The sequence below is a fragment of the Ziziphus jujuba genome, chromosome 4, assembly GCF_031755915.1.
Source record: "Ziziphus jujuba cultivar Dongzao chromosome 4, ASM3175591v1".
NCBI classification, from domain to species: domain Eukaryota; kingdom Viridiplantae; phylum Streptophyta; class Magnoliopsida; order Rosales; family Rhamnaceae; genus Ziziphus; species Ziziphus jujuba.
This window is the reverse complement of record NC_083382.1, coordinates 2,273,679-2,295,818: the sequence shown is the minus strand read 5'-3', so window position 1 is coordinate 2,295,818 and position 22,140 is coordinate 2,273,679. Positions and strand designations below refer to the sequence as shown.

General features: G+C 34.0%; 1 protein-coding gene across 5 annotated transcripts; it reads left to right on the top strand.

The window, feature by feature from the left end:
- The first annotated feature begins 224 nt into the window (after positions 1-224).
- Positions 225-21,895, top strand: LOC107415719 (protein LEAD-SENSITIVE 1-like). Of its 5 annotated transcripts, XM_060816611.1 has the most exons (5): positions 11,870-12,092; positions 12,218-12,437; positions 12,605-13,410; positions 19,196-19,307; positions 21,055-21,895. In XM_060816611.1, the coding sequence occupies exons 2-5, from the start codon at positions 12,320-12,322 to the stop codon at positions 21,729-21,731; spliced, it is 1,713 nt and encodes a 570-aa protein (XP_060672594.1). In that variant the 5' UTR covers positions 11,870-12,092; positions 12,218-12,319; the 3' UTR covers positions 21,732-21,895. The 5 variants fall into 5 exon arrangements, with proteins under 5 accessions (XP_048327377.2, XP_060672594.1, XP_060672595.1 ...); XM_048471420.2 differs by lacking the exons at positions 11,870-12,092; positions 12,218-12,437 and adding an exon at positions 225-368; XM_048471419.2 differs by lacking the exon at positions 11,870-12,092 and having other exon boundaries at positions 12,122-12,437.
- Positions 21,896-22,140: the final 245 nt, after the last annotated feature.

Here is a 22,140-nt window from a genome sequence, read left to right as displayed (position 1 = left end):
GACACTGACTTACTGACATACAATATTAGGTAGCATCTTTTCCCTTATTATTTGCTGTCACAATTATTTGTTTAAGAATATAGAAATATGGACTTACCCTTCTGTCAGCCAATTCTGCATTACGGTCCAATCCCTGTATTGTTGTCAGGGTATTCAATATTGGCATTGCATCTCTAGTGTGGTCGTATTCAATTTCCCATTTCCTAAAACACAAATTCGAAGAACATAGAGAGAAACATATCCCAGTTGTAAGATGAGTGAACTGCAGAACATGATCTGGAAGGTGCTTCTCAAGGAAACCAAGATGGAAAACCTGCGGCCTGGAGATCACATCTACACATGGACAGGAGCCAATACAAAAAAACATGGTAACCTTCCTCTTCTTCTCCATTTCTTTTGGATTCATGCCTGACAGTACTTTGTGCGTCGCAGTCTTTTTTTTTTTTTTTTTTTTTCTTTCTTATGAATTAGAATGTGAGTTCTTCACCACCATGAAATTTACTTAATAATTTTCCTGATATATATGACTTCAGGAATATATTTGGATGATGAAAACGTGATCCACTTCACTCAAGGTCGACGAGGAGCAAGGTCAGATGATCATAATAGTACATGTCCAAAATGCAGAGACCGTGATCAATCAAGTGTTCATGGTGTGGTCTGTTGCTGCATAGATTGTTTCCGTTCTGGTGCAGATCATCTCTATCTCTTTGAATATGGTGTTAATCCAGCTCTCATCCTCGCCAAATTCGGAGGGGGTACAACTCTTGCCCTTGCTGACCGACCTGACATTGTGCTGCACCGTGCACTTAGTTTCCTTACTAGCAATGTCTCCAGTAGCCACTACCGTTTCATAAACAATGGTAAAGACTTTGCAATGTATTGCGAAACAGGCTTGGTAGTGATAGATAACATAAATTTCGGCAGACGGTGGCAAACTGCTTCATTTTTCTTGGCTGTTACTGTCACTTTCTTTCTTTCTCTGCGGCAACTCACAGCTCCTACGTTTACTGGTGTGGCAGCTTCATGTTTTAGCTTATACTGTATTTAGAGATTTGGTTCTGATATCGGAGCCCGTCCTAATGTTATTGAAGTGGATGGAATAAAGAGCTTTCCTGTTCTTGATGAGATATTGTCTTCTGCTGCTTGCGGCTTCAGACCTTTTCAATCCTTAGTTGACCTGTTCATAGTATTGCTGATGACTCATTTCAATACTCAGTTGCTATCAAGTGTACCAATGTGGTCTGAGCCTCTTCAACTGCGGTCTGAGACTCCTCGAGGGGTCTGGATTCTAGCATGGATCATATTTTTCTACTCAGCAATGTTACAAAGAGTAATATTTTCAGCATCATCATCATTATTATTATTATTATTATTATTTATGTAAAAAATAAATATTTGGTAAATAAATTTAATGATACTTAAGTCTTGTTTGTTATAACTTTTGAAAAGCTATTCTAGCTTTTAAAGCTCAAAAATTATTATAAAATGTTTAGACAATTTTTTTAAAAATATTTCAGACTTCCAAAGCTTCAATGAGCTTTTAACAAAAGCCAATAGAAAATAGATTTTTGACAAGCACTTTTGGAAAAAGCAAAAACTATGTCAAATGAGGCCTTACTGTAATTTTTTTTTTTTTCCTTTATCATATAAGTACTGTTTATTGTAAAATATACTAACAAAAGGGAACAATATACATTTCTCAAAATAAAACACAAAATAGAAGAACTATATCTGATGAAATTTATTCTCTTTTTTATTTATGAAATAAGATTACTTACTAAGACATTAGATGTCCAATATCTAGAGGTTGCTTTTGAACAAGATACATAAAAAGCAGCTGAAGCCTGGAGATCACATCTACACATGGAGGAGCTTCTCCTACAGAGCCCATGCCCATCATGGTGATGATCTTCTTTATCTCCATATTTCTTTCTTCTTATGTTAAAATTATGGTATATAAAGTGGATTCTAATTTATGTGTATTGTTTCTTTACTATTGTGATTTTATTTTGACACCCAGAACCCAATTCTTTTAACTATATATCATTATCTTTTATCTCACTCAACCACTTGAACCATGTTTGGCTTGTGATAAAGTTTTAAGAAACTCATTTGCTAAATTAGTTACCACAGAATTATTATTTCCTTCTAATCGAATTATTATTTCCTTCTAATCTTTATTAGTAGTTGGAAATATTCAAAGGGAGGGTAACATTGCCATTAAAGAAATATGTCATAATTCCCAATAAAATGTGAAAAAGCATCTATATATTTTGATGAAACCACTTTCATCTCAATTTTTTCAAATTAATTTGTCACAAACCAAATAAGGCATTAAGAATCTACTTTAGTTGTTTTAAGGTTATGGCTTAGTAAGTTGACAATCCTAAATTGTTAGTCTTATTAAATTCAGCGGACAACTAAAATTAGCATTACACCATATTTCGGCAAAGAATTACATTCTTTTTCTTTGTTCTTTTTTCTTTTTATTTCGTTCACTAGTTCTTATTTTTCATGTTTATGCAAGGTTGCTTCTTGTGATTTATATAACAATTAAAAAAAGAAAAATTTGTTAGCAATTATTTGCTTTGCTGATATTTTCTATGTTTGTTGTGTCCTATATAATGTATGTAGCTTGGTTGAATACTACGCTATGAATGGCATTTTTTGACAATCTCAGTTGTAACATCTTCATTTTATTTCTCTTTCCACTATTGAAAAGAAGAGAGTAAAAAAAAGATAAAAATAAAAAATAAAAACCGTTTTTATCTGTATATCTAATTTGAGTGATTGACCGTCTCTGTTTTACTTGTGTTCATGATAGCATGAGAAACCTCTAATTTAGTGTAGGAATATTATGCAGTTTTGAACTTTATTGAATAGGAAATCTGCCTATTGTTTGGAGAATAGAATTGCTCTTAGAAAATTAATTAGGGTTAGGTAATTGATTTGAATATACATGACTATATGTATTTGTATCTACATATATGCTTTGTCTTTTCCCTGAAGCAGTTATTTCCTTCCCCTCAATTGTAGGAAGTGCTTAAACGGAATCTGATGGAAATATTTGACAAGTTCTTTAACTAGAAACTAGACTACTTAACCAAGTCTGAAAAAAAAACGTCTGTTGTATATCTCTTCAATATCTCTATTAGTAATTCAATAATATAAATACAAGGATCGAAATATGTATATATATATATATATCCAAACAACTTAAGCTTTTGGAAGAGTGACAATCAATTTAATTAACAGTATTTTAAAAGGTTCTTCACTTATAAATTAGTTTAATCTCTTTCACTGTGTGACAAACAATATTTATGATAGTATAAGAATCCTAATTCCTTTTATTATAGTATAAAAATTGTACAATCGTGATCACATCAACATATACTAACTTTATAAAATTATATATGTCATTATGGATTGGCCACCATGGGGCTTATTCTGTCTGCCATTCATGTGACTTGGCCAGGCATATATGTCGGTGACATTCACGGAAGCGGAAAGAAAGAAGTGATCCACCTCGTTCGTGCAGGAGACCCTATTTTACCCAGCTCCTCCGCCACCAGTAATCAAGCAGAGAGAACTCAAGGAGACCCTATTTTACCCAGCTCCTCTGTCACCGGTAATCAAGCAGAGAGAACTCATGTGAATTATTGCAGCCTAGAAGATTTTCTTAATGGTGATGAACTCTATCTCTATAAATATGGTGTTAGTCTTGCTTTCTTTATAGCCAAAACTCGAGGAGGGACCTGTACCCTTGGCGCTGCCGATCCTCCTAGAATGATCTTGTACCGTGCCAGGCGTGCCTGCCAAAGGCTTCAAGGCTACGATGCATACAACCTTATCAACAACAACTGTGAAGACTTTGCAATACATTGCAAAACAGGGTTGCCTTTGAGAACAGGAAGTATTAAATGTGGCAGGAGCGGGCAGATAGCATTTTTCTCTGGTGTGGTTTGTTCTGGCATCATTTGCTTACTTACATTCAAGATTCGTAATCCTATTCATGTGGCTGCTACGTTTTATTTCATCAACTCTATGTTTAGATTTGTTGCTGATGCTACACGTTGTCCCAAAGCTTATCAAGTTGGACTTAAGATAGTGCCCCCTTGGAGAAGTCATGGTCGACGTTTTGGGCTAGAGCCTCAATTCAAGTCTCTTGAAAGCAAGAAATTACTATTCTGAAAGAGAATCAAAGCAACTAAAATCGTGGATTAATTTATGATTTATGTAGGATTTAATGGGGTTATTGGTTGAGTTTTAATTTTTAATGATTGATACTTGCTGTTTTGGATGTTAAGCATATAAACTTAAAATTTTTGTTGTGATTTAGTATGCAAGTATTTATTCTGAACTAGCTATGCCTTTTCTTAGGCTCACCTTAAACTACTATTATATTTTTAATGGAATTTTGAATTTTTATTTCCGAATGGTAATGAATCTAAGGATAAAATCATATGTCCTGAAATTTTAACATCTTGCTCAATCAGACATTTACTTATGTATCTAAGGCTTAGTTTGGTAATCATTTGATAGTTCTAGAATAATTATAAAAGAATTTTTTTGCCACTTAGGTGTTTGCTTGTTGAACTAATATTTGGTTGTTAAGTATTTTATTTTAAAATTGAGATTTGAACCAAAAAATAAAAAATAAAAAAATCATATATTATATATCATTTTTTGATATAAAAGTATCATAATATATAACTACATAAAAATTATTGTATTTTTGTAAAAATAAATAAATAAATAAATAACTTATATACATTACTTCCATTTTGATAATTATAAAATTACAACAATTAAATTTTATAAATTATTACACATTTATTTGTAACATTTACGCTTTGCAACACTTTTATCCCACTGTAAGATGATTTTTGGTTATTCAAAGTAAATTAAATAAACATGTACTGTAACAAAGCAAATTAAATAAGCATGCACTGTAACAGTCCAGTCCATCCGCATATGATATTGTCCACTTTGGGCCCCGTCCGCACTCCTTTTCAACCGATGTGGGACTTCACCATCCATCATCCTTAGGACCCAGCGTCCTCGCTGGCACACTGATCCGAATACTGGCTCTGATACCAACTGTAACTGCAACAGACTTAGTCCATCCGCATGTGATATTGTCCGCTTTGAATCCCATCCGCATAGTTTTAAAAGGACTCACAAGGAAAAGGTATCCATACCCTTTTATAAGGTATATTTCGTTTCATTTTCCAATCCATGTGGAACTTCACATGTACACTCATAATTTTGAAGACTAAAAAACTCCTAGCAATAGGATTGATATACATATGCTGCCCTTGTTGACTAATTGATGGAGATAAGTGACACTGACTTGCTGACATAGAATATTAGGTAGCATCTTTTCCCATATTATTTGCTGTCACAATTATTTGTTTAAGAATATAGAAATATGGTCTTACCCTTCTGTCAGCCAATCCAATCCTTTCTGCATTACATTCCAAAACCTGTATTGTCAGGGTATTGAATATTGGCATTGCCTCTATAGTGTGGTTCAGTTCAGCTTCCCATTTCCTAAAACACAAATTTGAAGGGCAGAGAGAAAAACATATCCCAGTTGTAAGATGAGTGAACTGCGGAACAAGATCTGTAAGGTGCTTCTCAAGGAAACCAGGAAGGAAATCCTGCAGCCTGGAGATCACACGAGCCAATACAAAAGAACATGGTAACCTTCTTTTTTTTCTCCATTTCTTTTGTATTCATTCACAGACTTTTTTTTATTTTTTTTTTCTTCCTTACGAATGAGAATCTGAGTTCTTCGCCACCATGAAATTTACTTAATAATTTTCCTGATATATGACTTCAGTAATATATTTGGATGCTGAAAACGTGATCCACTTCACTCAAGGTCGACGGGGAGCAAGGTCAGATGATCATCATAGTACATGTCCAAAATGCAGAGACCGTGATCGATCAAGTGTTCATGGTGTGGTCTGTTGCTGCATAGATTGTTTCCGTTCTGGTGTAGATCATCTCTATCTCTTTGAATATGGTGTTAATCCAGCTCTCATCCTCGCCAAACTCGGAGGAGGTACAACTCTTGCCCTTGCTGACCGACCTGACGTTGTGTTGAACCGTGCACTGAATTTCCTTACTAGCAATGACTCCAATAGCCACTACCGTTTCATAAACAATGGTAAAGACTTTGCAATGTATTGCAAAACAGGCTTGGTAGTGATAGATCACATAAATTCTGGTAGACGTTGGCAAACTGCTTCATTTTTCTTGGCTGTTACTGTAACAGACAAAGAATAGCTTCCAAATACAGCTTTTTTTGTATCTCTGTATCTTGTACTCAGTTTATGGAATTGTAAGGTGAGAAATATAGTTACGTTTGACATCGAGAGGGAAGACCTGCAGCCTGGAGATCATATCTGCACATGGACACGAGCCAATACAAAAGACCATGGTAACCTTCCTCTTCTTCTCCTCTTCGTTTGAATTCATGCATGATAGTACTTTTTTGCTTCGCAGTCTTTTTTTTTTTTTTTCTTTTTTTTTCTTTCTTATGAATGAGAATCTGAGTTCTTCACCACCATGAAGTTTACTTAATAATTTTCCTGATATATGACTTCAGGAATATTTTTGGATAAAAAAAGGTGATCCACTTCACGCAAGGTCAACGAGTAGCAGGGCCAGACGATCATCATAATACATGTCCAAATTGCTGTGACCATGATCAATCAAGTTTTCATGGTGTGGTCTCTTCCTGCACAGATTGTTTCCTTTCTGGAGTCTTTGAATATGGGGTTAATCCAGCTGTCATCCTCACCAAACTCGCAGGAGGTGCAACTCTTGCCACTTCTGATACAGCTGAAGTTGTGCAGAACCGTGCATCTAGTTTCCTACTAATTAATAGCAATGACTCGAGTAGCCACTACCGTTCCATAAACAATGGTAAAGACTTTGCACTGTGTTGCAAAACAAGCTTGCTAGTAATAGATAACATAAATTTCAGCAGAAGATGGCAAGCTGCAGCATTTTTCTTGGCTGTTTCTATCACTTTCTTTCTTCTTCTGCAGCAAAGCATGGCTGCAACTTTTACTGGTGTGGCAGCTACGCGTTCTGGGTTATACTGTATTTATGGTTTTCGTTCTGACATCGGAGCCCGTCTTAACGATATTAAAGTGGATCAAGTAGAGACATTGCCCGATGTTGATGATAAGAACTTCTCTTCTGCTGCGTCCGGCTTCAGACCTATTCCATCCTTAATTGACCTGTTCATAGTATTGCTGATGACTCATGTCACTTTTCAGTTGCTATTAACAGTACGAATGTGGTCTGAGCCTCTTCAACTGCTGTCCGAGAATCCTCGAGTGGTCTGGATTCAAGCATGTATCATACTTTTCTGCCTGGCAAAATTATAAAAAGTAATATTTTCAGCATTATTATTATTATTATCACTATTTATGTAGAAACAAAGCAAATATTCGGTAAATAAATTTAGTGATACTTTAAATCCAGTTTGGCAACGCTTGTAAGACGGTACTTCTGACTTTTAAAGCTCAACAATTGCTTCTAAAAATATTTGGATAATATTTTCAAAATATTTCATACCTCAATGCTTCTAAGAGATTTTAAAGCCAATAAAAAATAAATTTTCAGCAAGCACTTTTGGAGAAGCAAAAACAATACCAAATGAGAGCTTATTATAAGTGTTTTTTTTTTTTTTTAATTAATCTTGTAAGTATTATTTATAGTAAATTATGTAAGTGGACTACTAACAAGGGGGAACAAATATTCATTTCTTCAAAACAAAACACAAAATTGAAGAATTATATATGATGAAATTTATTCTTTGTTTCTTTATGAAATAAAATTACGTACTAAAGCATTAGACGTTCGGCTGATTTCGAACAAGATACATAAAAAGCAGCTGAAGCCTAAAGATCACATCCACACATGAAGGTGCAACTCCTGCAGTACCTATGCCCATCATGGTGATGATCTTCTTTATCTCCATATTTCTTTCTTCTTACGTTAAAACTGTGGTACTTAACAAGGATTCTAACTTGTGTGTATTTTTTTCTTTAGTATTGTGAATTTTTTTTTTTTTGACACCCAAAACCCAATTCTTTTAGCTATATATCATTATCTTCTCTAACTCATGTACCTGAACCATGATAATGTTTTAAAAATCCATTTACTGAGAAATAGTTTCCACAGAATAATTATTTCTTTCTAGTCTTTATTAGTACTTGCAGATGTTCATAAGGAGGGTAAGACTGCTCAGCTTCCTGTGGAAGACCCTATTTTACCCAGCTCAGCTCCATCCCATTCATCAGACATTCCCATAAGCACTACCTCCACCGCCAGTAATCAAGTAAAGAAAACTCGTGTAGAATATTGCTGCCTAGATAGTTTTCTTGATGGTGATGAACTCTATCTCTATAAATATGGTGTTAGTCTCGCTTTCTTTATCGCCAAATTTCGAGGTTATACGTGTACCCTTGGCTCTACTGATCGGCCCGAAACTGTCATGTACCATTCCCGTCGGGAGCTGAACAATGGTTCTGGAACTGGTGCCTACAGCCTTTTCAACAACAATTGCGAAAACTTTGCAATATATCGCGAAACAGGGTTGCATTCGAGAAATAGAATTGTTAACCTTCGCAGGAATGGGCAGATAGCATCTTACTTTGGTGTGTTTTGTGCTATCATCATTTTCATAATTACATTCCTGACCAGCAATCCTTTTGGTGTGGCAACTAGGGTTTGTTTCATCAACGATCTAACTTTAGATTTGTTGCTGATGCTGCACATTGTCGGAAAGCTTATCAAGTTGGACTTCAGATATTGCCAACTTGGAGACGTCTTGGTCGTTTTCCGGTAGTGCCTCAATTCATGAATCTTGAAGCAAGATTTTGATATTCTGAAAGAGAATCAAAACAAGTAAAATCATGGATTAATTTATGATTTACGTAGGATTTATATGGGTCATTGGTTGAATTTTATTTTTAATGAATGATATTGATGTTTTGGATGTTAAACAATATAACCTTAAAATTTTGTAGTGACATGGTTTGCAAGTATTTATTCTGAACAAGACCCGTCCTGCGATTTTGGGCACCTGAGCCTATAAAATAGGTTAATTTTTTCTATTAATATTTTAAATAAATAATTAATAAATATAAACGACAAAAACAATCAGTTTTATTAAACAAAAATGATTTAAAATTACATGCTATAATACTTTTAACACTCCTAAAAACTCACTTAAGATTTATTCTTTTACCAGGATTTTTTACAATCAGGTTAAACAGGAGTTTGCAATGTACGGAATTATCTTTCAGCTTAAAAATTATAAATAAAGGGACATAGGAATGGTACCAATAACAAGTGCAAACGTTAGTTAGCACCAGACCCATCTCCTTTATTTACCAAAACAAAAAAATATATGTATATATACACTCTCATCTTTTTGGTATCATTAAAAATATAAAAATAAAATAAAGGTAAGAGGAAACATGACAATAAAATTTTTAATAATTTTTAAATTAAAATAGGCAAATATTACTCTTAACTCTTTAAATATATTTTCAAGTTTTTTTTTTTTCCATGAAAAGGTTATTTTATTTATTTATTTGTTAAAAAAGGGACAAAATTTTAGGCCGCCTTTGGAAGCAACCACGTTATTTCTGTTTTCCAATGGCGTCATAAAATTGGCGGTGAGACAATAAACCGAATGGTAACGAGAGAGAAAATAAATCAGCGCGGATGGCAATGGGGAGGCAAGATGGAAAAATAAATAATATAGTTTTTCTTAGTTCTAATTAACTATCAACTAAAAATCTTTTGAATGTTTATATCCTGCGGGCATATAATAAAAAATATATACATAACAACAAAGAATAAAAAATGACTTTTGGGTTTGCAGCCCATTGATTTGGTTTTTCTAGCCATTGAGGATAAGTTAATGTGATAAAGCCGGTAATTTTAGTTATTGAGCATTTCTGTTTATGTGTATAAGAATATGAATAATTTGTAAATGAGATGATTTGTAAAAAAAAAAAAATATATATATATATATATATATAAAAGTTTTTGTTTGCATCTTTTAATAGCTTAGATAATTATATTTTAACCTTGTAGATTTGAAAAATTACATTAATCATTTTTAAAAGTTTTAAGATTTATTAAAATAATTTTATTTATTAGTATTTTTTAATTAATGTTTATAGTTTAAAACTATATAAAAGTTAAAAATTAATATTTTATAATTAAATAATACTATTAAAAATATAATTATAATTTTTAACAATTAAAATTAAATATTAAAGAATTGATAAATGAGATTTAAGTAATAATTTTTAAGATGGGTGGACTCTTGAACAAGACCTGGAGGGTGCTTTTGAACGAAATCAAGAAGGAGAAACTGCAGCTGGGGATCACATCTACAAATTGACATGAGCCGATAAAAAAACATACCATGTTGATCTTCTTCTTCTTTCTCCATTAATTTTGAATGCATGCCTGACATACTTTAATTTTGTGCTTCACGAACTTTTGATTCACCACCACGGGATTTACTTACTTTGCCTGATATGTATGACTCCAGCGATATAATTGGATGACGAAAACGTGGTCCACTTTCCTCAAGGTCGATGAGGATAAAGGTCAGATGATCATAGTACATGTCCAAAATGTGGTGACCGTGATCAATCAAGTTTTCATGGTGTGGTCTCTTCCTGCATAGATTGTTTCCTTCCTGTTGAAGTTGATCTGTATCTCTTTGAATATGGTGTTAATCCAGCTCTCTTCCTAGCCAAACTTGGAGGCGGTACGACTCTTGCTTCTAGCGATCCAGCTGAAGTTGGCAAACAGCATTTTTCTTTGCTGTTACTTTCGTCACTGTCTTTCTCTTTCTGCAGCAACTCACAACTGCTACTTTTACTGGTTTTGGCAGCGAGGTGTTTTGGCTACTTTTACTGGTTTGGCAGCCACGTGGTTTGGCAACTCAAACTATTATTTTTTAACATAGAATAAATAATTTCATTTAAAATTAACAAGTAAGAGACAAAAACATCCACGTATTTAAAAGTTTAACAAAACAAATTTCCTTGGGTTTTTAAAACAATGTTACCAAACAGTCAAACCTATAGACGAGAATCTGATGGAAAGGCAACCCTCATGCAATATACAATGGCTTGAACTGTATGTAATTCGATGAGAAATCTAACCCAAATATTTTTCTGCCACTTTCTTTCTCTCAATTAATTGAAGGTTCCATATGACTCACTAAAGGAATCCAATGGTTACTCTTGTTTTTAGCACTTTGAAAATTTGTAAATCTTTTATCCGCTAAATAAAAAAATCAGGTGTGTTGATGTAATGAATATATATTTTATTATTTTCTATTAATGTTCTTATGTATGGCTGTCTTTCTTTTAAACTCTTTCTTTTATTGTTCTTGCCTCCTTTGCTAAACGTATATAAATAGATGTGACTGTGGGCTTAAAAAAAGCAAAAGTCAACAATCAAAGCTTAAAAGTCTGCATCAATGAGTTGTCTTCCACAACCTTTATCCCATAAAATAAGTACTTTGCTGTCATGGATTCCAGCTTTGCAGTAAACGACAACAGCTACACAATCAAACAAAATATATTACTGACAGCTGTTTTGGAAGCATTGGAAGCATTGTTATTTTTACAGCCCAGTTTTTGGATGAACATTAGGCCATCTTTTTCTCTGTCTGTTTTGTTATTGGTTATACACAGTAAAATAAATATGTACACACTCATTAAGTTTGAGGAGTAGAAAAATTCCTATCAGTGACACGCTGCCCCTGTGGACTAATTTCATGGAGATAAGGGACGCCAACAATTTCCCATTTCCTAAAACAAAATTTTGAAGAACAGAGAGAGAGCGAGAGAGAGTAACATATCCCACTGTAAGATGATTTTTGGTTATTCAAAGCAAATTAAATAAACATGTACATTCATAAGTCTGAGGAGTAGAAAACTCCTAGCAATAGCATTGATATACATATGCTGCCCTTGTTTACTTTTTATGGATATAAGTGACACTGACTTGCTGACATAGAATATTAGGTAGCATCTTTTCCCTTATTATTTGCTGTCATAATTATTTGTTTAAGAATATAGAAATATGGTCTTACCCTTCTGTAAGCCAATCCAATCCTTTCTGCATTACGGTCCAAAACCTGTATTGTCAGGGTATTGAATATTGGCATTGCCTCTATAGTGTGGTTCAGTTCAGCTTCCCATTTCCTAAAACACAAATTTGAGGGGCAGAGAGAAAAACATATCCCAATTGTATGATGAGTGAACTGCGGAACAAGATCTGTAAGGTGCTTCTCAAGGAAATCAGGAAGGAAAACCTGCAGCCTGGAGATCACATCTACACATGGACACGAGCCAATACAAAAGAACATGGTAACCTTCCTCTTTTTCTCCATTTCTTTTGAATTCATGCCTGACAGTACTTTTGGGCTTCACAGATTTTTTTATTTTTTTTTTCCTTTCTTTCTTATGAATTAGAATCTGAGTTCTTCGCCACCATGAAATTTACTTAATAATTTTCCTGATATATATGACTTCAGGAATATATTTGGATGATGAAAACGTGATCCACTTCTCTCAAGGTCGACGAGGAGCAAGGTCAGACGATCATCATAGTACATGTCCAAAATGCAGAGACCGTGATCAATCAAATTTTCATGGTGTGGTCTGTTCCTGCATAGATTGTTTCCGTTCTGGTGGAGATCATCTCTATCTCTTTGAATATGGTGTTAATCCAGCTCTCATCCTAGCCAAATTCGGAGGAGGTACAACTCTTGCGCTTGCTGATCCACCTGAAGTTGTGCAGAACCGTGCATCTAGTTTCCTACTAAATAATAGCAATGACTCCAGCAGCTACTACCGTTTCATAAATAATGGTAAAGACTTTGCAATGTATTGCAAAACGGGCTTGCTAGTGATGGATAACATAAATTTCAGCAGAAGTTGGCAAGCTGCAGCATTTTTCTTGGCTGTTAGTGTCACTTTCTTTCTTTTTCTGCAGCAAAGCACAGCTGCAACTTTTACTGATGCGGCAGCTACATGTTTCGGCTTATACTGTATTCATAAATTTGGTTCTGATATTGGAGCCCGTCCTAATGTTATTAAAGTGGATCAAGTAGAGACATTGCCTGATTTTGATAAGAAATTGTCTTCTGCTGCGTCAGGCTTCAGACCTATTCAATCCTTAATTGACCTGTTCATACTTTTGCTGATGACTCTTTTCAATATTCAGCTGCTATCAAGAGTACGAATGTGGTCTGAGCCTCTTCAACTGCTGTCTGAGACTCCTCGAGTGGTCTGGATTCTAGCATGTATCATACTTTTCTACCTAGCAATATTAAAAAAGGTAATATGTTTAGCATCATCATCATCATTATTATTATTTGGTAATAAATTGAGTTATACTTAATATGTTTAGCAGCAGCATCATCATTATTATTATTATTTGGTAATAAATTGAGTTATACTTAATATGTTTAGTAGCATCATCATCATTATTATTATTATTTGGTAATAAATTGAGTTATACTTAAAGTCCTTAAATGTAGTTATACTTAAGTCTTGTCTTTGATAATGAAAAACACACAAAACTAACACAAAAACAAAGAGAAACCAAAAAAGTACGAAAATTAAGAAGAAAAAAATGTATTATTTACTATGAAATTTATACATAAAAAAAAACTTCTCTAAAACTCTCTTTGAGTCACAAAAACTTGTTATCTTTAATGTGTATTACATCATACAAGATTGAAATTAAGCATCTATTTATAATACTCTCTAGGGTTGAAAAAACCCTAATAGATCGACCTTTAGAAGAAAAGGGCTGGACCCCTACAATTCTCCATCTCCAACCGCATTTTAAAAAACTTGAGGGTCATCCACCATCTAAACCAGCTATGTCTCTACACAGCTTCAACTTCTCTGGCATGACAATCTTTGTATACGTATCTGCTAAATTCTTCTTTGTGTGAATCTTTATTAATCTGAATAATTTATGCTCAGTTACATCACGTATCCAATGATAGCGGATATCAATATGTTTTGTCCGGGAATAATAAATTGAGTTCTTGCTCAAATCCATAGCACTCTGGCTATCACAATGTATCTTATAGTCATTTTGCTTGATGCTTAATTCGTGGAGTAAATGCTTTAACCATATCATCTCTTTATCAGCTTCCGCTGCGGCAATGTACTCTGCTTCTGTCTTAGATAAAGCTAGATACTTTTGTAATCTTGATTGCCATGACACAGCTCCTCCTACAAAAGTGTAAGGATAACTTGAAGTAGATTTCCTACTATCATGGTCTCCGGCCATATCTGCATCTATATAGCCTTGTAGAACTGGATCACCTCCCTTGTAACACAAGCATACTTTTTATGAGCCCTCAAGATACCTGAGAATCCACTTAATTGCTTTCCAATGTTTTATTTTAGGATTTGACAGAAATCTGCTCATGGTACCAACTTCATGAGCAATGTCCGGTCTAGTACACACCATTACATATATTAGACTTGCCACTGTAGAAGAATAAGGTTCTGAAGCCATCTCATCTATCTCTACTTTGGATAAGGAGCATGATCTCTTACTCAACTTGAAATGGTTTGCTAATGGAATCCTGATTGGTTTGGCCTTCTCCATACCAAATCTCTTTATCACTTATTCGACATACTTCTTTTGAGATAGCTATAACTTGTGATTCTTCCTATCTCGAGCTATTCGTATTCCTAAAATCTGTTGTGCTGGTTCCAAGTCCTTCATATCAAATGACTTGGAAAGTTCCTTCTTCAGCTGACTAATTTTCATTGCATCTTGTACAACAATCAGCATGTCATCGACATACAGCAAAAGTGCAATAAATTTTCCATTTGGAAATCTCTGAATATAAACACACTGGTCTGTGTCCATCTTCTTGCATCCTTGACTCACCATAAAAGAGTCAAATTTCTTATACAATGCCTAGGTGCTTGCTCAAGGCCATACAAGCTCTTTTTTAGCTTGCAAATGAGGTTTTCCTTCCCTGAAACCTCAAAACATTCTGGCTGCTCCATATAAATCTCCTAATATAGATCACCATGAAGAAACGTTGTTTTCATATTCATCTGTTCAAGCTCTAGGTCTAGACAGGCTACTAAACCAAGAATAACTTATATCGAAGTCATCTTCACCATCGATGAAAAAAATCTCATCAAAATCAATTCATTTCTTCTGAAGGAAACCTTTGATGATCAATCGGGCTTTGTGATTCATCGTACGTCACTGCTATCTTTCTTGAGCTTGAACATCCATTTATTTTTCAGTGCCTTCTTTTCTTTTGGAAGCTCAACCAACTCATAAGTATAGTTCTTCTGCACAGACTCCATCTCATCTTACATTGCATGCAGCCAAGTTTCTTTGTCTTGATGAGAATTAGCTTCTTGGAATTTATCTGGCTCTCCCTTTTCAATAAGTAGAAGATATTGAGATTCTAGTTGTTTCTTTGAGGGAATACAGCCTCGTACAGATCTTTGGAGAGGTATACCATCATTTGACTGTTGTGATGGTCCTGCAACTTCTGGTGTTTAAGCATCTCCTTGCTCAATATCTTCTTCTCTCTCCTGTTCTACTTCTGGTAATTCTCTATACACCTTATCATCATCTGTGGCAGGTTGTGCTGGTGCTGGATCAAGACCAAAATCATGGACACTGATACTAGAAGACTTCATTTGCTTCTCAATGTCTTTTATAATCTGGTTTTCTTATAATACTACATCCCTACTTCTGATAACTTTCTTTGCTTTTAGATCCCATAACCTGTATCCGAATTCTTCATGTCCATATTCGATAAAGATGCATGGAGTAGTCCTTGTGTCAAGCTTCTGTCTAAACTCGTTTGATACATGTGCAAAGGCTAAACATCTAAATACTCTTAAATGAAAGTATGATGGATTTTTACTAAACCACATTTTCTCCGAAATTTCAAAATTCAGTAGTACTAATGGCGCTTTGTTAATTAAATAGCAGGTGACACGAATAGCTTCTCCCCGGAATGACTTTGTTAACTTAGCCATACTAATCATACTTTTGACCTTCTCCATAATCGTCCGATTCATTCTCTCGGTTACACAATTATGTTGTGGGATACGAGAGATTGTCTTCTCATGCTGAATGCCCTGTCCTCTATAGTATGCAACAAACTCTCGAGAAGTATACTCACCTCCATTGTCTGAGCGAAGACACTTTAGCTTCTTTCCTATCTCACGCTCTACTATGGCATGGAACTCTTTGAAGTAATCTAAACTTGATCCTTCATCTTTAGGAAATAAACCCATACCTTCCAAGAAGCATCATCTATAAAGGTCAAGAAATATCTGTTGCCACCTAGAGATTCTTCTTCCAAAGGTCCATAAACATCAGAATGCACCAGACTAAGCAATTCTGATCTTCTCGTTAAAGAGGTTTTAAATGAGACTCTGTATTGCTTACGATACAAACAATGATTACAAGGATCTGGCACAACATTCTTGGAAATGGTGATAAGCTTTTTTTTAGTCAAGGTAGACAATCTTTTCTCACTCATGTGATCGAGTCTTTAGTACCACAGATTTTGAGATACCTCTCCTTCTGTAATATTGAGGTTGTCTACACAAATCTTCACATGAGTCTTGTGAAGTGTTCAACAAATATATCCTTGAGCAAGAACCGTAGCACCTTTTGTCATTTTCCATTGGCCGTTATAAAAGTGGTTGCAGAAGCTTTCTTATCAAAGGCTATTCCTGAAAGCAGATTGAGCCAAAGGTTTGGAACATGTCGGATATCCTTCAAAGTATTTATATGTCCAACATTGGTTTTTATCTTAATATCACCATTTCCGATGATCTTAGCAAAGCTGTCATTTCTCATCTTCGCTGTGCCAAAATTTCTTGCTTTATATATTTTGAAAAATTCTACATGTGGAGTAACGCGGTAGGATGCTATAGTATCAACTATCCACTCGACTTCTTAGCTTGAAGTGTGAAGGCATGATTCTTCATGTGTGTAACAATATGCCACTTCTCCTCTAACAGTGATTAAAGTTTCACCATCCTTCCTAGGCTAATTGCTTTTCTGCCCCTGCTCTCGCAACATCTTCCTGTAGTACTTCTTTAAGTGACCTTCTCGGCTACAATAATAACACTTATATGCTAGCCTCCTTCCATCTGTAGATCTACCTCTACTTTAGCTCTTGTCTGTCCCCCTGTCATGACTACATTCTTGCTATCTCCCTCGTTTCTCTATGAGAAAGGCATGTTTTTTATTATTGCCAATGTCCTTTCTCCTGGCCTCCCCATTAAATAAGGCATTCATCACCATAGCCATGGAAAGTTTTCTGTTAGGGGTTGAATCACTAAGAGAGACTACTAGTGTCTCCCAGCTATTTGGAAGAGAGCTAAGAAGTAAAAATGCCTGCTCCTTATCTCCTAGTTGTAACTCCACCGCAGATAATTGGTTAACCAAGTTCTAAAACATATTAATATGCTCAGCTATAGAAGTTTCATTTTTCAACTTCAAATTCACCAAACGCCTCATCAATAAGACTTTATTTTGAGTAGTCTTGGCTTGGTATATGTCTTTTAACTTTTTCTAGAGGGTATATGTTTCTGTCTCTTGTGCAACATTATGGAAGATACTATGGTCGATCCATTGTCGAATTTGACCGATCATTTTCCTGTTCATCTTCTTCCATTCTACTTCTTTGGTGGGATCGAGATTCCTACCTTCAACATCCAATGGGTCAAACAAGTCCTTGTACTTTAGAAGATCTTTCCATCTGAGGTCTTCAAAGTGCATAGTTGGTGGCAGTAAGCTTATATCATAGCTCCCGAATGTGACTCATCCATTGACATCTTATCCTATGAAAATTGGAGCTGCATTTGGCAAAATAGAGTCCACCAATGCGTCGAAACTGTCAAAAATGTTAGGTTTGACTCATCTCGAGTCAAAATGTGAATCTCCAAAATTTAAGGTCAAATTGCAATTTTCAAAAGTTTTGGGTCAAACTGTAAATATCAAAACTTCTAGTAAAATCTCCAAATACCAAAAATATAAGGGTATTTCTACAATTTTAGAAAATTTTGGGACCGGTGGTGACGTGCTGGATGAAGTGGTAGACCAGGTGACATGGCACCATGTGGTAGCGAGCTGGCAGATGACGTGGCAAGATGAGATGTCTTAGCTCGGTTTGGAACTAGGGACATGGCTAGACTCGGCTCACGGCTCGTATAGCGACTTAGCCTGTGGGTGCATGGATGGCGGTTGTTCATTGACCGATGCATGAAAAACCTACACAAAATTTTGACCGGCATGCAGAGGCGCGTGTGGCAGCGGATGAAGGGGCAGTTAGGCTCATTCTCTTCGTCTCGGAGAGATCTACCTCTTCATATGCTCAAATCTATTGTTTGAGTTTTTGGACGTTGAACCCTATATCTAGATCTTGGCTCTTATACCACTTGTTGTGATCCTTTGATTATGAAAACACACAAAAACAACAAAAACAAAGAGAGACAAAAAAGCACAAAAATTGAGAAGAAAAAGATGTATTATTTACTACAAAATTTATACATAAAAAAAAAAACTTTTCTAAAACTCTCTGTTGGAGTCACAAAAACCTATGTTATTTCTAATATGTGTTATGTCATACAAGACTAAAATTAAGCATCTATTTATCATGTTCTCTAGGGTTAAAAAACCCTAATGGGTCAGGCTTTAGTAGAAAATGGCTAGACCCCTACAATTTGGCAACGCTTATGAGTGGCTATTTCTCACTTTTAAACCTCAAAAATTGCTTTTAAAAATATTTGGATAATTTTTTAAAAGTATTTCATACCTCAATGCTTTTAACAGCTTTCAACTAAAGCCAATAGAAAATAAATTTTTAGCAAGCATATATGGAAAAGTATAAACTATACCAAATGAGAACTTGTTATAAGTTTTTTTTTTTTTTTTTTTAAAAAAAAATCTTATAAGTATTGTTTATAGTAAATTACGTAAGTGGACTATAAGGAAAGGGAACAAATATACATTTCTTCATAATAAAACACAAAATTGAAGAACTATATATGCTGAAATTTATCCCCTTTTTTTTATGAAATAAAATTACTTACTGAAACATTAGATGTTCAAAATCCAGAGGTTGATTTCGAACAGGATACATCAAAAACAGCTGAAGCCTGGAGATCACATCTACACATGGAGGTGCAACTCCTACAGTACCTATGCCTATCACGGTGATGATCTTCTTTATCTCCATATTTCTTTCTTTTTATGTTAAAATTATGGTATTTTTTCTTTATTATTGTGATTTTATTTTGACACCCAAAACCCAATTCTTTTAGCTGTATATCATTATCTTTTATCCAACTCAAGTACTTGAACCATGATAAAGTTTTCAGAAATCCGTTTACTAAGAAATAGTTTCCATAGAATTATTATTCTTTCTAGTCTTTATTAGTAGCTGGAAATATTCAAAAAGAGGGTAAGATTGCGGTTTAAATAAATATGTCAAACTAATTCTAGAAAAAATGTGAAAAAAAAAATCTATATATTTTCATGAAACCACTTTCATCTCAACTTTTTCAAATTAATTTCTCACAAACCAAATAGGGCCTTACAAATCCACTTTAGTTGTTTTAATGTTGTGGCTTAGTAAGTTGACCATCCTAAATTGTTAGTCTTATTAAATTCAGGGGACAACTGAGATTAGCATTACATCATACTTTGGCAAAGAACTACATTCTTTGTTAATTTGTTTGTTCTTTTTCTTTTTATTTCTTTAACTAGTGCTTATTTTTCATGTTTATGCAAGGTTGCTTCTTGTGATTTATATAACAGTTTAAAAAAAAAAAATTGTCAATAGGAACATTTGCGTTGCTGATATTTTCTATGGTTGTTGTGTCCTATACATTGTATACAGCTCGGTTGCATACTAGGCTCTGAGTGGCATTTTTTTTACAATCTCTGTTGTCACGTCTTCCTTTCATTTCTTTTTCCACTATTGAAAAGAAGAGGGTCAAAAAAAAAAAAACTGTATTTATCTATATATATAATTTGAGTAATTAACTGTCTCTATTTCACTTGTGTTTATAATTGCATGAGAAACCTTTAAGTTAGTATAGGAATATTATATAGTTTTAGACTTTATTGAATAAGAAATCTACCTATTATTTGGAGCAGAGAATTGCTTTTGGAGAATCAATTAGGATTAGGGAATTAATTTAAATATATATGAGTATAAGTATATATACTTACACATATGCTCTGTCTTTTCCCTAAAGTAGCTATTTCCTTCCCCTCATGTGTAGGAAGTGTTTGAACAGAATCTGATATTATTAGTAATATTTGACAAGTTCTTTAATTAGAAACTAGATTACTTCACCAAGTTTGGAAAAAAAATGTTTGTTGTACATAAGCAAAGTTTATGGTCATATATATCTTTTCAATATTTCCAAAATCGTAGTTATATTGGATAAAGAATCAGCTTTTACTGTTTTGAAAGAAAAATTGATAAAGTATTTAATAACTTATATTAATAAAAATGCCATAATGTGTAAAAGTCATATAAATGTTTAATAATTTATAAAATTTAATTGCTATAAATTTTATAATTATTAAAATGGACATAATGTATATAAGTTATTATTATTTTTATTGTTTTTTACAAAAATACAATAATATGTGTGTAATTGTGTTATGATACTTATATACTAAAAAAATAATATTTGATTTTTGATTTTTTTTTTCAAAATCTTAACTTTAAAATAAAATACTTAACAACCAAAATTATTTGTTTACCAAGCACCTCAGTGGTAAAAAAATTCTTTTATAATTAATTTTAGAATTATCATAATTGTTACCAAACTAAACCTTGGATATATTAACAAATGTATAATTGAACAAGATGTTAAAATTTCATGACATATGATTTTATCATTAGATACATTACCGTTTGGAAACAAAATTATATGACTTGGCCAGGTATATATGTCGGCGACAGTGACGGAGAAGTGATCAGCCTCATTCGTGGGGTAGACCCTATTTTACCCAGCTCAGCTTCATCCCATTCATCATACATTCCCATAAGCACTAGCTCCACCGCTAGTAATCAAGCAAAGAAAAGTCATGTAGAATATTGCAGCCTTGATAGTTTTCTTAATGGTGATGAACTCTATCTCTGTAAATATGGTGTTAGTCTTGCTTTCTTTGTCGCGAAAATTCTAGGTGGTACTTGTACCCTTTGCTCTACTGATCGGCCTGAAACTGTTGTTTACCGTTCCCGCCGGGAGCTGAACAAAGGTTTTGGAACTGGTGCCTACAACCTTTTCAACAACAGCTGCGAAGACTTTGCAATATATTGCAAAACAGGGTTGTGTTCGAGAAACATAATTATTAACCTTGGCCGGCAGATAGCATCTTACCTTGGTATGCTTTGTGCTATCGCCATTTTTAAGTTTACATTCCGGCCTAGCAATCCTATTGGTGTGGCAGCTACGGTTTATTTCATCTACTCTATGTTTAGATTTGTTGCTGATGCTACACATTGCAGGAAAGCTTATGAAGTTAGACTTAAGATATTGCCATCTTGGATGCATAATTGTCATTTTTCAATAGTGCCTCAACTCATGCATCATGAAGGCGAGAATTTGCTACTATGAAAGAGAATCAAAGCAAGAAAAATCGTGGATTAATTTATGATTTATGTAGGATTTATATGGCAATGTTGGTTGAATTTTAGTTTTTGATCAATGATACTTGCTGTTTTGGATGTTAAATATATATATATATATATATATATATGAACATGAAATTTTTGTTGTGATTTGCTATGCAAGTATTTATTCTGAAATAGCTCTCCCTTTTCTTACAGTCACCTTAAACTGATATCATATTTTTAGTGGAATTTCGAATTTGTGTTTCCAAACGGTAATGAATCTAATGATAAAATCATATATCATGAAATTTTAACATCTTGTTCAATTATACATTTATCAATATATCCAAGGTTTAGTTTGGTAATAATTATGATAATTTTAAAATTAATTATAAAAGAATTTTTTTACCACT